Source organism: Gobius niger (genome assembly GCF_951799975.1).
Source record: "Gobius niger genome assembly, chromosome: 23".
Taxonomy (NCBI): Eukaryota; Metazoa; Chordata; class Actinopteri; order Gobiiformes; family Gobiidae; genus Gobius; species Gobius niger.
Genome location: NC_136874.1, coordinates 14,376,628 through 14,391,837, shown reverse-complemented (window position 1 = coordinate 14,391,837; position 15,210 = coordinate 14,376,628). Strand labels below are relative to the sequence as shown.

Below are 15,210 nucleotides of genomic sequence, written 5' to 3'. Positions count from 1 at the left end.
GGCATTTTTGTCGCTATTTTGATTTTTTTCGTTAAGCTTTTAGATTTAGGTAAAGCCAAACTGGAGAAAACGTGGGGATTAAGGGGGACCAGGGACACCAACATCCTCCCCTGGACTCTGGCGCCCTCCAGCGGAGCTAGACCGCTTGTTGGTATGTCTCGTCGAGACAGCGGCTTGAAGTGAAAGGGGGCGGGGTTGGAGAGAGAACTCCCAGATGATTTCCTGCAACATTGAGCCAAGCGCAGCCGTGTCTCGCCTTCGTCTCTCCAAGTTAATGCCGCTCATTATTTTGCGTTTTGTCGTTGTTTGCGCCAGGACGAGACGCAAACTGCGCAGCCCTCTCTGAGCGCGAGACTGGAGTGCGCTGTCAGCCCCGGGGGCGCCATATGGATGGGGCAGGTCACCTTTTGAGCGCACCACAGTTCGTCCAGAAGCGCGGGGGGACGACGGCCACTTGGTGAAAGCGCGAAGAGAGTTTTTTTTTTCTTTTGCGCAGGGATGATGACGAGGGGCTGCGACGCACCGGCTGTGGAGCGGCTCGGGCTGGAGGACGTGGCCGAGGAGGAGGACGTGCTGGCCGGGGAGAGCGCCTCCACGAGCGCCCCCAAGCCCGGAAGCTGCAGTCAGGTGGGAAGAGGAAGAAGTCGTGTGGAGGTGGGCGCGTGCGAGCTCAACTTAGTAGCCGTGGTTCAACTTCCACCTGCCCGAGATCAGGGCAAAAACAATGCGGCTGAAATGAACGCGTTCAGACCTGGAAACAACATGACTCTCTCAGACTATTTTGAAATGTGTTGTTGACTTGTTACATGTTGCCAGTAAAATCCAAACATGGCCACTTTTACACTGTAGGAGGAAGTTACATGCCTTACCTTGCAAGGCTGTTTACTTTATGTCAATATTATCATCTCTTTATGAGTAAAGGTGTAACCCATTCATGCACACATCTTTCTTGTGAAAACCTTATTCTGAATATTCTGAAGGACATTTACATCGCCTGAAACTATTTAACCTCTTAACCTGCATCTCTTCTGTTCGGCTTTACCCAAATCTAAAAGTTTCTTGACTGGTGTTTACAGCCTATAGTCCAGAGTAACGCCTCATTTGAAAGCCAAGCTCTACAAAAGAGAAAGTAAAGTAAAGGTAAAGAGAAAGAGAGCTTTTTTTTGCGCTATTGTGACTTGTTTTGTCGCTCTTTTGTTGCTCTTTTGTTGCTTTGTTGTTACTCTTCCAGCACGTCACTGTTTTGTTGCGTTTTCATCCTCGTTTTCGTCCCTATTTTGACGCTTTTTTTTTTCAATATGTTTTTTTAGATCTGGGTAAAGCCAAACTGGAGAAAATGCGCTCGGTTAACGTTTTGTAGTTCATTATATTTAAGCTAAGTTTTGATTTTAATCGTGGAAATGGGAAAAGTTTTGTTTTCCACAATACAATATTTACCGATTTATGCAGTGTTGTTTTTTTATTCCATGGCGCTGGGATTATTTCCCCTTCGCATTTCACGTGCCACGGCTCATGCCTTTGCCTGACATAAAAACGAACAACTCTGTGTGATGATGTCATCAGGCCGCGCTGCTCAGTTTGCTTGCGCAGGTGTGAGGGCTGGCCAGCAGGGGGCAGGTGTGAAACTGAGACCTCTCCTTAATACATGAAATCATTTGTACTTTCATGACTGTTCCACGTGTCACTGACTACATCCTGGTCTGCCTTTCAGATCCCTAAACGGGAAGCCGAGGGTCCGAACAGAGCGGGCGGGGCGCCGTCCCAAACGGAGGCGGATTTTGTTCACCTCAACTTCAGGAAACAGTCATCCTACAGGTACGGACTGCAAACTGGGGCTCGAAATGTACTTTGACTGAGCATCAGATCCTCGTCACACGGCAAAGTTTGCGATCCCTGTGTCATGCAAACATCTGCCTTTGTCGTGAGCGCTCCAATCCTCTTACATGACATTTGATTATTCTATTATTATGATTCTGATTGAAAACACGAATAGAAATGGAGACTTTATGCGTGAGGCTCTATTCAAACCGCACTAGGCCTGATGAGTGTAATTGGAAATCCCTGCTCCGGCACAAGGAAAGCCAATTATATTTAGATTGGTTCTGTGATTGCGGCATTAGCCGGAGCATCAATCACATCAGTTCTTCCTTTTCAGATAGAACATTGTTTCTTTGTTTGCCGGTTGGTTATGTGGCGGTGTGTGTTGCCCTGTCAGGCGGTGAGTAGGAGGAAGTGAATTTGTAATGTGGTTAGTGTGGGTATAGGCCCTGCCCCGGCCACTATGTTTCTCCAATTCCATCCTCTATCAGCCTATTAGCATCTGGTTCAGCGGTAAGACAGCATTTGGAGCACCATGTTGTAGCTTCACGATGTATATCACCAAAGAATATGGTGTTCCAGAAAGAAGTGATGCCATAGTGTATCACTGATCACTAAAGTCATCTGACTGAGATCGACACTTTCTGTGGTAACTCGGCTTAAAACCGAAAATGTGCTTCTTCTTTTTGTTGCTTAATGGCGGGAGGCACTCAACACTCAAATCTATCTACTCCTTTTATTTTACTTTTGTTGGCGATGGCTGAGTTAACGTCTTTGGGGACGACTGTAACCCCGGTGTCAAATTGTTCGAACTTCTGCCTTTCTCATGTGCGTTCACGCTGTGATGTATTATCTTTAAAAAAGAATCTATTATAGAAACCGCTATCTCAATGGCCGCCGCCTGGGCGCCGCCATGTTTATTTCCCATACCGACTTTGAAGCTAAGCAGGGACGGGCCTGGTTAGGACTGGGATGGGAGACCGTTCCTCCGAAGCTAAGCAGGGAAGGGCCTGGTTAGGACTGGGATGGGAGACCGTTTGGGAACATCAGGAAGCCTGGCGACAGTAGTGAGTTTGTGCGTGGTGCCGGCCCCCACGTTGCGGTCCCGCCGCCCGAGGGCATTGACCACGGGTCCATATGGACCGCGGTGCTGCTGTCCGAGGACAACCCGCCGTCACAACAACGCGAATGCACGCGATCTGACTGCCGTGCGTGTGCGCGCATCCACACAGGGCGATGTGTGTGTGTGTGTGCGCGTGCGCGCGTTTGTGTGTGCGTCGGTGCGTGTATGTGTGCGCGCGTGCATCACAACAGGGCGGTGTGTGCGTGCGTGTGCGTGCGTGTCTGTGTGTGCGCGCGCGCGCATACAGGGCGATGTGTGTCATTTGCTTTCACGTATTGTGAGCCCAGAGGTACATTTGATTCTAAAGCTGCTTTGAATGCATTGCCAATTTTATTGTAAGGTTATCAATACTGTCTAACAACAATCATTAGGCTATTTCAGTTCAAAACCAACTTATTTTTTTTTTTACATTGTACACTACCGTGATGCACCACACCACGGGTCCTGCACCGTGGACCGAACCGTTAGAGCTGAACCCCTAATATTGATCCATGCTTATTCCACTGTCTCTTGAATTCTACTCCCTTTTAGCGAACATATTGTGGTTGTAGTTTATAAGAAAGGAGTACGGGTGCATCAAGCACTCAAATTGCAGTTTGTTTTAAATTATTTTTAGCATTAATTATTTTAAACATTTGTAGTGGCCATAGTTTTTGGAATGGGTTGGGAACCACTGGTCTACAGCTGAACTGTGTGACGGGTTGGACATTTCTTTGTAATAACTCATAATCTCAGACTATCAAATGTGGAAACTAGCGAGGCCCGGCCGAAGGCCGGGTCTCAGCTAGTGACAAACATAAAACACAAAAGCACTAAAGCTTCGGGACAGTGTCTTGATAGAAAATAGCTTGGAAGAGGGAGCCCGAAGGAGTTTGACACCAGTTTCCTCACCTTGCGAATGGATCAGCCAATCACAGCCACTCAACACAAGGTTGTTGTTTCTCTGTGTCGGGTTCTCAGGCCCTTTTCATGGTTTATAATGAGTTTCAAGACACAGTTCTCATGAAAACCCATCCATCCATCCATTTTCTTCCACTTTTCCGTTGCCGGGTCGTTGGAGCTGCCCAAATCGCATTGCACTAGCCCCTTATGGCTCCTCCTGCAGGTGGTGGGTCCACAAAAGGACGGCCTCATGGTTCTAACCGGGCCTGTTGGTCTCATAAGGGGCTTCTGAACCGCTCTTTGTCTGACCCATTACCTAGGACCTGTCTGCCATGGGAGACCCTACCAGGGGCATGAAGCCCCCGACCTCAGAGCTCCCTGATCATTCGGGCGCTCAAACCCCTTTCTTCTTAAACGTGGAGGGAACTTTTCACATCCTACATATAGTTTTGAATCTCTTCTCAGTGGTTATCCAGCTAAAACTTGCTTTCCAACGCGTTTTGGGATATTGATATATTTGCTTGCGATCTAGTGAATTCCCTATTGGCTTCAGTGAAAACCTGAACAGACGATACACTGCAGTTTGGGAACCCCAACGGCCCTGAAGGTTAGGTCAGCAAACTATAAAGCAATTTCTCCCCAATTTAAGAAGATCCCTTGATTCCTGAACTGTCTGGAGCATTTCTGTGTGGAGTTTTCCCCTGAACCTCTTGGTAAGTTTCATCAATCTCCCATCAGCCTGCCCCGCTCTTGAGAAGGATCCCCAGGCGCTGTCCTCACACCACTCTGAACAGGACTCTCCAGTGACATCACACGCTGGGTCAAAAGTGCCCTCTGAGGACAGCTCTTTAACCTCTTACCACCCGCCAAAACCAAATGCATTCTCTCCACTTTGCCATTGTCGTCACTTTTAATTTCCCTTATGTGTTTTTGTCACTTTTTTATGACTTTTCTGATTGATTTTTGTCATTTTTTTTGCTGGATTTTTGTCATTTTTTTTGCTGGAATTTTGTCTTTTTTTTTTGCTGGATTTTTGTCATTTTTTGCTGGATTTTTGTCATTTTTTTGCTGGATTTTTGTCATTTTTCTGCTGGATTTTTGTCATTTTGTGCTGGATTTTTGTCATTTTTCTTGCTGGATTTTTGTCATTTTTCTGCTGGATTTTTGTCATTTTGTGCTGGATTTTTGTCATTTTTTTGCTGGAATTTTGTCATTTTGTGCTGGATTTTTGTCATTTTTCTGCTGAATTTTTAGTCCTTTTTTTGCTGGAATTTTGTCATTTTTTCTGCTGGATTTTTGTCATTTTTTTTGCTGGATTTTTGTCATTTATCTGCTGGATTTTTGTCATTTTGTGCTGGATTTTTGTCATTTTTTTTGCTGGAATTTTGTCATTTTTCTGCTGGATTTTTGTCATTTTGTGCTGGATTTTTGTCATTTTTCTGCTGAATTTTTGTCCTTTTTTTGCTGGAATTTTGTCATTTTTTCTGCTGGATTTTTGTCATTTTTCTGCTGGATTTTTGTCATTTTGTGCTGGATTTTTGTCATTTTGTGCTGGATTTTTGTCATTTTTTGCTGTTTTTTTGGTCACTTTTTTGTTGCTCTTTTGTCGCTTTTTTGTTGAGTTTGTCGCTTTTTTGTCACGTTTCTGGTGGATTGTTGTCATTTTGTGCTGGATTTTTGTCTTTTTTTTTGCTGGAATTTTGTCATTTTGTGCTGGATTTTTGTCTTTTTTTTGCTGGATTTTTGTCATTTTTTGCGGTTTTTTTGGTCACTTTTTTTGTTGCTCTTTTGTCGCTTTTTTGTCACTTTTTAGCGTTTTTTTGTTGTGTTTACATCCTCATTTTCCTCTCGTTTTTTGCCTCTGTTTTAAAGAAGCTTTTAGATTTGGAGAATTTGGAGAAAGCATGTTCAGGTGGGAGTTAAGAGGCTAACCTGAAGGTCTGCTCATGTTGGCTTCATATTGTTGCCTTTAATGAGTCCAGATATGTGTCCTGTCATGGCTGACACTGTGCATGTGTGTCACCATGAGAACCGCGGACAATAATCTGATTTCTCTGTCCATATTTTTTACTCGCACCTCATAATCTCCACAGATTCTTGTTAAATATGGCAAAACTGTGACTTGTTCTTCGGAGCAATAATAGCGAAGGGCGTGAGTGACTGTTTTATCGATGGACTCAGCATCCCCATCGCCAAACTCCGGCCTCTCCGTACGACCCAGAGCGCCGGTAATCCCGTCGCGCGAGTCTCCTGATGGGGCAGTGAGCGGCCGGGCGCTTGGGGGAGGGGCACAGACTCATGGAGGGTTATATAAGGATCAGCTGGAGCTTGCGAGCGCACCTACAGAACAACACTTAGATCTGGATCCGCCGTCTTTGTTTGTGACAGGGGTTGTTTTGTTTCAGTAATCACGCAGTCAGTCTGTCTGCGGGTCAACGGCTCGACTGGCCTGACCCCACCTGCCTAACCTGCTGAACGTGCTGACCCTGCTGACCGTTTAGGATTTATAGCCGATGTATAGGCTTATATGATTAGTGATGTCATTTTTATTTCCTGAAACATTTACTGTGCTATAGTGAGGAGCTTGTTTTGGTTCTTTGCATTAAAGTGATAGTCTGTAAGTTTGCAAAGTGAGGAGAGATGGAGGGAATGTGAAGGTAAACAATCAAATCCCTCCCCTCTTTAAGCAGAAAGCCCTTCTTAGTTTGCGAAATGAGGAGAGCAGGAACAGGATTTTCAAAGATAAATGATCAAGCTCCTCCCACTCCTCCCGATTGAACCTGACAGGCTGGTTCCAGGAAAAGCTCATCTCATTGGTCAACGTGGGAGGATACTAGACTCTGATAAGTTGCTGAGATCAAGGAAGTAGGGACTTTACAAAAAATAATATCTATGTTATTACCTGCTAAACATCGAAATGCAAAAAAACGGGGTAGATTTTGGGCATTTTATGAAATTTGTAAAACATGAACCTCTTAACTTCCACATGAACGGATCTCATTTTCTCCAGTTTGGCTTTACCCTAATCAAAAAGCTTCTTGGGAAAAAAGCACCTAAACAGCCACAAAAATGAGAAGAAAACAAGGATGTAAACGCAACAAAAAAGTGACAAAAATGTGACAAAAATTCAACAAAAATGTGACAAAAAAATCAACAAAAAAATGACAAAAATTCTACAAAAATTTTTACAAAAATTCAACAATAATGTGACAAAAAACTCAACCAAAAAGTGACAAAAAATCAACAAAAAATGACAAAAATTCAACAAAAAAATGACAAAAATTTGACAAAAATTCAACAATAATGTGACAAAAAACTCAACCAAAAAGTGACAAAAAATCAACAAAAAATGACAAAAATTCAACAAAAATGTGACAAAAATTCAACAAAAATGTGACAAAAACTAAAAAAAAAATAAGACAAAAATTCAACAAAAAGTGACAAAAACCTCAACCACAAAGTGACAAAAAATGTGACAAAAATGTCACACAAACTCAACAAAAATGTGACAAAAATGAAAATAAAAAATAAAAAAACATACCAAAGGTGACACAACACAGCGACAACGCGAGGAAAAAGATCAGTTTTTATTTTTTTATGCGTCTTAGCTTTCAAATGAGGGGTTGTAATTGTGTTGTATTGTGTTGTATTGGTGTTGGAGTTGTATTTCTAAACACTATTGGCCCTATTCTCTGAGCAGCAGAGTTAAAGAAGGGCCAATTTGTCAAACATTGTTTTTCATTGTTAGCTTATTTAGTGGTTGATTCAATATGCCTGAAAATGCACCACCTCGTTTCACACCCTTTTCAAATCACACAGTGGAGCCAGTAAATCTGAACACTGCCAGGAGAGAAGAGACAAGTGGTTTAACTACAAGGAGGAGCTCCATGTTAATGCAATCACTGACACTAATTTAGCTCCATACAGTATGCTACGTTATTGACTCCTACTCATACCACCATGCTATGTTCAAACTGATCCTCTGGTATTTAGTGTCGAGGATGGTTTGAATGCATGGGCGATTGTGTGAGCAGTGAGCAGTTCTCTAAAAGGAGGGAGAGCTTCAATTCGGACACAAATCTTCTTCTCAGTTTACAGCTCCTGTTTCCAAAGCAAGTCTATCATTTTTTTGAAATTTGGAGCGTTTTTCCCTTAATCTATTCAAATGTGCACCGGTAATAATCAGACACAGCATCACTGGCAGGAAGTGAGCTCCACAAATGATCTCTTCATGGCACCTGTCAGTGGGTGGGATAGAACTGGCAGCAGACGGGGATGACGCGGTGACGATTACTTCAGTCTGACGATTCCGCCGCTTTCGCCGCGACTGGCTCGGAAACAATGCAAAGTCCTTAAATGTTTGCCTCTCTCACGCCGCGGCTCGTGAGCGCTTCGTCTGTGTGGGTGCAAGAGGAAGTGGGTTAATCAATGTGAGTCAATGATTCACCTCTGACAGACAGTCGCTCTTTTACATCAACACTAGAGATGCAAAAATCAAAACGTATATGTAGGTGGCCCACATTATTGTAACCTCTTTTTCTACATTTTTCCACGGATACATCCTTTTAAAGGTCCTATATCATGCTATTTTAGCCATTCCAAAGTTAAGTATAGGCATTTATATGATATATTGTACCTCTACCACTATGGAGCACTCATTTTTGTGATAAATATAAGTGTTTTCTGGAGGTATTTTTCGAACCCGGAAGACACAACGCTTCGATTCAGTTAACTCCGCCCCCTCTCTCCGCACATACAACTTTACCGTAATATAAATAAACAGCAATAAGTGAAGTCACTTCACGATGCAGTTATACGGAGTTGACATCTGCAACACAGCTTCATAAATGGCTAACACACAAGCTAATATGCTAACACACAAGCTAATATGCTAACCCGCGTTTGGATTGACTCACCGCTCTGGTCCATCGCTGTTTACATTGTGGGACTCGCGTTGGTTATAAAAGTTAATCCACTTTGATTCTGGCGAAGGTTCACCAAACATCCATCAGAGACAGTCACAGAAAAACAATATTTTGGTGAAAGTCGCTGAATCCCGGAGAAAAAAACAGCTGAGTGGCCTCTTCCTGAAAAAGGTTGAATAAACTCCTCGTCCTCGTAGCCAAACGCGCTTCTTTTTCTCCGTCCGTGACATTATCGTTAGTTAAGAATAAAAAACAGGTGTGTCCAGAGTAGGTTATAACGAGCTCCATCTTCACAGCTGCAGCGCAAACATGACTGATCTGTTCAGACGCTCAGGGATGTGTTTGTTTTGGCCACAGCTGACCTGGAAGCACCTCGGGCACATCCTTTTTAATTTTTTTAATTATTATTTTTCTTTTTTTTCCCTCTTTGTTTCTCTCTTACGACAGAAATAATGAAAACGCTGTTTTACAAATTAAAATCCGTCCGTAAGCATAGAATTAAGACAGTACATTGCAGACGTTGAGCACTTCCGTTCCGCTGTGACGACACAACTGAACACTCAGTCGTTCACCAGGAGAGGGCGGAGCCTCAGAGAGCAGGATTCAGGAGGATTACTGAGAGCTGCGTGAATGAAGCCACAAACCACTCTGGGGGTGTTTTTGATAAGGAAATAGCATAACAACATGGCTAAAAGCTCTAAAAAGTCGATTTTGCATGATATAGAACCTTTAACTGATTCGGCAAGGTTTGAAAACATTTCTGTGTTTCAAAAACTGTTTCTCTCCCTTTGATTTGTCTGGTCTTTGTGCTTGTGGAAGAGCTTGGTCGCTTCTAACTTCACCCCCGTTTGGAGCTATAGGAATATACTGGGAGAGGCCAAATGCTAGCAACATCTTTGGTCGTTTTGCATGACTGAGAGCACACACAAAGACCAGACAGGTACGCATCAACTTGTCTAAACTCAGGTAAGAATCTCAGTATGGAAAAATGGTGGCCTGTTCCTTTAACTATGAAATAAAAAGGACCATCTCTCATATCTCTTTATACCAAGGGCCATCAAAAATTGGTTGGCAGGCCGTATTTGGCCCCTGGGCCGCGCTTTGGGAACCCCGGCTCTAAAAGACTTTTATGCATGTGTCTTAATATCGCCTTAAAGTGATAGTCTGGAACTTTACACATTACACATTTTATAAAATGGGCAAAATCGACCACCTCTTGCATTTTGATGTTAAGTAATAATATAGATATCATTTTTTTGTCCCTCCTTCCTTGAGCTCAGCAACTAATCAGAGTCTAGTATCCTCCCGCGTCGACCAATCAGGCGAGCTTTTCTTGTGATCCAGCCTGTCAGGTCCAATCAGGAGGGAGGGGGAGGAGCTTGATCGTTTACTTGAAAATTCTGTTCCTGCTCTCCTCATTTTGCAAACTAAGAAGAGCTTTCTGGTTAAAGAGGGGAGGAATTTGATTGTTTGCTTTAAAATTTCACTCTGTCACTTTGCAAACTTACAGACTATCACTTTATTTCCTTTCACTAAAGCCACAATAAAGCCTTAATGCATTTAAATAGCAGTTTATTTGACTCTTCTCTCTTAATAATAAAACCACTCGAAACGTTCCTTTTGGCTTTAGTTGCATCTGCAGAAAAACCACCAGCTTTTCTGTGGTTTGTGTCATTTTAAGTTTAGCGCTGCCCCATTTCCCCGGTTCTCTCCCCGGCGTGTCCCTCTGGAGTGTGATTTATGTGTGGCTTGTTGACGACTGCGGCTAATTGGTGGTGTCCAGGAGGAGGCTTCTCGGGGCTGAGCAGAATGAGGCCAGCGTGGGAGTGCTGAGCGGCCTTTTTGTTATGGAGATGAGAGTGGGTGAGCGCGATGATGGTGGTGACGATGATGATGATGGGAGAGAGAGCAGAGGAGAGGAGAGGAAGAACACAACGCCTCCACCTGGATCTGGGGTTGCAGGTTCATGTTTTAGTCCTACAGATGGAAGAGGTTTAAAAGTGAGCTGGCACTGATAATTTTTCCTTAGGCTTAAACTGCATCAAAAAGTACAAATAAAGTCAAGTGAAGTGAACAAATAAAGACAAGTGAAGTGAACAAATAAAGTCAAGTGAACAATTAAAGTCAAGTGAAGTTAAGAAATAAAGCCAAGTGAACTGAAGAAATAGTCAAGTGAACTGAAGAAATAAAGCCAAGTGAACTGAAGAAATATAGCCAAGTGAACTGAAGAAATAAAGCCAAGTGAACTGAAGAAATATAGCCAAGTGAACTGAAGAAATATAGCCAAGTGAACTGAAGAAATATAGTCAAGTGAAGTGAACAAGTCAAGTGAAGTGAAGTGAACAAGTCAAGAGAAGTGAAGTGAACAAGTCAAGTGAGGTGAAGAAATATAGTCAAGTGAAGTGAACAAGTCAAGTGAAGTGAAGTGAACAAGTCAAGTGAAGTGAAGTGAACAAGTCAAGTGAAGTGGACAAATAAAGCCAAGTGAACTGAAGAAATAGTCAAGTGAAGTGGACAAATAAAGCCAAGCGAAGTGAACAAATAAAGCCAAGTGAAGTGAACAAATAAAGCCAAGTGAAGTGGACAAATAAAGCCAAGTGAAGTGAACAAATAAAGCCAAGTGAAGTGAACAAATAAAGCCAAGTGAAGTGGACAAATAAAGCCAAGTGAACTGAAGAAATAGTCAAGTGAACTGAAGAAATAGTCAAGTGAACTGAAGAAATAAAGCCAAGTGAACTGAAGAAATAAAGCCAAGTGAACTGAAGAAATAAAGCCAAGTGAACTGAAGAAATATAGCCAAGTGAACTGAAGAAATATAGTCAAGTGAAGTGAACAAGTCAAGTGAAGTGAAGTGAACAAGTCAAGTGAAGTGAAGTGAACAAGTCAAGTGAAGTGAAGAAATATAGTCAAGTGAAGTGAAGTGAACAAGTCAAGTGAAGTGAAGTGAACAAGTCAAGTGAAGTGGACAAATAAAGCCAAGTGAACTGAAGAAATAGTCAAGTGAAGTGGACAAATAAAGCCAAGCGAAGTGAACAAATAAAGCCAAGTGAAGTGAACAAATAAAGCCAAGTGAAGTGAACAAATAAAGCCAAGTGAAGTGAACAAATAAAGCCAAGTGAAGTGGACAAATAAAGCCAAGTGAAGTGGACAAATAAAGCCAAGTGAACTGAAGAAATAGTCAAGTGAACTGAAGAAATAGTCAAGTGAACTGAAGAAATAGTCAAGTGAACTGAAGAAATAGTCAAGTGAACTGAAGAAATAAAGCCAAGTGAACTGAAGAAATAAAGCCAAGTGAACTGAAGAAATGAAGCCAAGTGAAGTGAACAAATAGTCAAGTGAACTGAACTGTTATGGTCAAACGTAGACATCACTCAGCTTTGATTGTAACTGGCATTGCTGTGGGATTCGTAAATATATTATGAATGTCTCTAAGGCCTGTTTTCGGTTGTGGAATTAAACTTCCAATTCATTTCCCCCACAGACCTGGATCTCGCCCCCGTCCGCGAGCCCCGTTTTGTTTCTGTCTGTCCCACTGACCGCAGTTAATCTAATAGGCGGCTAATCCTCCCAGCAGGGCCCACTCCTCACACATGGGCCCACTACCGGTGTTAAAAATAGCACAATCTAATCTAATCTCTTTATAGACATGATGAGCGGATGTGCACACACAGCAGCCTCTAGTGGTCAGATGTTGGTCAGTTTCTCGTTTAGGTGTGATAATGGTAGTGAAGTTGATATTAAGGCTACACAATATATCTCCAAATAACCGCTATCGCAATATCCATTTTGTGAGATATATGTCACAAAATCACTGAGGCGTTCCACATTTTTGCTTACACAGCCTAAACAAACAGTATTTTTTCTTGTTTTGACTCGTGTTGCTTTTGTTTTTTGTTTACATTTAGTGGATGACACTGTGTGAGATGGTTTTGTACAGGAGATTTTTTCATCAAGGGCCACATATTGAAGCGTTTACAGCATGGAGGGCCACAGACAGTGCATATCACTTCCAGCCGGTCCTGGTTGGGCAGGTTTTGGTCGAGATGGGGCGTGTGTTTGGTGTGGACAACATCGTTGGTCTGTTTTTGCGTCAAAACGGCATCTCTCGTCGCTGCACTAGTAAGTAAGTGTTCTATTTTAGTTGAGTTTAGTTTGAGCAGCATGTTTTTGGAGGTAGAGGAGACTATAGCACCCGGAGCAAACCTGACTGTCTGCCGTCTCCTCTGATCCTCTGAAACGATGCAGCGCCTCCTGGGTTTGCCCCTGTTTCGGAGCGTGGTGTCCTGCACTGGTCAGCTCCACCTCCTCCTTCCTCTTCCTCCTCAGGTCGCTTCAGTGTCGATGTTGCAGACGAGAGGAAACCTGAGCAGACAAAGAGTCGCCTTTGGGATCCATGGCTTAGTAACATATTGCAATAATGCAGTCATCAATATTCAAGACAAATAATATTGACAGTGAAGGAACTGGTTTATAAAAAGGACTCACACAGAAGTACAAGCCTTTGAAAAGTCTTCCCATCGGCTGTACTGGTCAGATTGTTTTTAAGTCTTAGCATTTGAGATCGGAGGCACAGAGGAGTCTTTGGCTATTTTCCGTTGTAGATATAGACCAAACGAACGTGGTTGTTGGAAGAGTGTAGACGTCTGGACTGAAGTATTCTAAGAAGGATTACCGCTCCCATATGACTCTAATCTCAACGCTGACAGAGATTATTTACCTTAATATAAAGGCGTGTGAGCGAGTGGCTGTTTGGGTTCATGCACACAATATATGCGAGTAATTCTGCCTAAATCCCCACACGTTTGGTGAAGGATGTGTTGTTGCATAAACAAGCCCTCAAGTGTCTTTAAATTTGAGAAGCGGTGTAAAAAAGGAGAAGCCGTAAAACATCGTGCGACGCCGTTGTTTGCGAGGAGCCGCAGACAATGAGAGAAATGACATTTGCAGATCTGCTCCTCGGTTTGACACAAATCTGAAACCATTTGTGCTGTTACATTATTCATCATCCGATTATTACACAGCAGGTGTTGGATTTGCGGAGTTTGGAACACAAGTGTCCTAATGATGTGGCCTGCAGCTTGTAATACACAGGCTGCATAACTAATGTGTATAAGATCAATGCTCAGTCCGTTAGTTCCCAATAGTTCCGAGGATATTCGTGGTCATTTTCAGCTTAATGTGTCAGGAAGCTGTTTGAAATCGCGTTAATGCATTTAAACAATACTAGATCAATACTTGGGGATTTGTTTGGTCTAAAACTTTTTCATCTTCAAAATGTGTCCACTGGTCGGGTTCCATCTTGTTTCTATGGAACATGAAAGGTTTGTTTATAGAAGCAAAGTGGCAATAATGGAAATATGGATGGTGGTTTTGCCGTGTTTTGATTGTGTAGCTCCTCAAGCTACATAAAAACAAATCTAATGATCTACTCTAAAAGTACAAAGTAAAAAAGATGTACTATCAATGTTATTGAAATGAAAACACTAATGTTTGTTTGTTTGTTTTTTGGTTTACTTTATTGTCCCCGTAGGGAAATTTGTCCTCTGCATTTAACCCATCCTTCCATGCCGCTGGGGCAACCCGTAAGGAGCGGTGGTCGCGCCCAGGGACCCATCTCCATGATGTGGAGCTAGGCTGGTGGTCAGAATCACCTGGCTGGAGGATTCACCTATTGCACATGTTTTTAGTGGTAGGGGAAACCGGAGTACCCGGAGGAAACCTACGCAGACACGGGGAGAACATGCAAACTCCACACAGAAAGGCCCCGTCCTGGTGGGAATCGAACCTGGGACCTTCTAGCTGTGAAGCGGAGGCGCTAACTGCTGCGCTATCGTGCCGCCCCAATAATCATTTCATCATCAGCTGTTGGACTTTCCAACACCCGTCATATCGGACCCCAAAACCTACTTCAAATGAAGCGGCTCTGAAAAAGGATCTTTTTGGGGGACCTAGAGCAAAAGATCCTAATGTTTTAAAAGGCTGAGGTCAAATCAAACTCAAAATTACAGTATAGGTGTCATCGGAAACCATCTGTGAAAATGACATTGATAATTTTTTTGGCTGCGAATCTGTGACTTGTATAAAAAAGTGATTCATTTGGTCAAAAAATGGCCTTATTCTGCTCCACTATTTCAAATGCATCACTAAAATGGGAATGAAGACATCTCCTCTCAAATATCCTCCATCTCTCTTTAAATCTCTGACGTTTGATCAAAGGGGCTTTGTGGAGTTTGTCAGTTTTGTCCTCGCAGTTCCCCCCTCAGGCCAAACGGCGTAACTGCAGCCTCAATGATTATCTCGTGCATGAGGAGCTCAGGCTGTACAAGCACCGGAAATAACTGTCCCGTCCTGGTCGATTTACAGATTTGCAGTTCTGTGGGTATAAAACTGTATCCCTTTAACTACTGTTGTGCTTCGCCTGTTGATTTGGCTGAAGATGGCGCTGTTTCCCACTGCCTGTGT

At 42.9% G+C, this 15,210-nt stretch overlaps 1 protein-coding gene across 1 annotated transcript in view; it reads left to right on the top strand.

Annotated features, from left to right (window-relative positions):
- Positions 1 to 496: 496 nt before the first annotated feature.
- LOC306982007 (diacylglycerol kinase zeta-like) overlaps positions 497 to 15,210 on the top strand; it is a gene marked incomplete at its 3' end in the record, with an annotated part of 100,052 nt that continues 85,338 nt past the window's right edge. The window contains exons 1-2 of the mRNA XM_079581750.1: positions 497 to 627; positions 1,712 to 1,815. Coding sequence (XP_079437876.1) covers positions 499 to 627; positions 1,712 to 1,815 — 233 coding nt within the window. The 5' untranslated portion in view covers positions 497 to 498. The remainder of the gene's footprint in view (positions 628 to 1,711; positions 1,816 to 15,210) is intronic.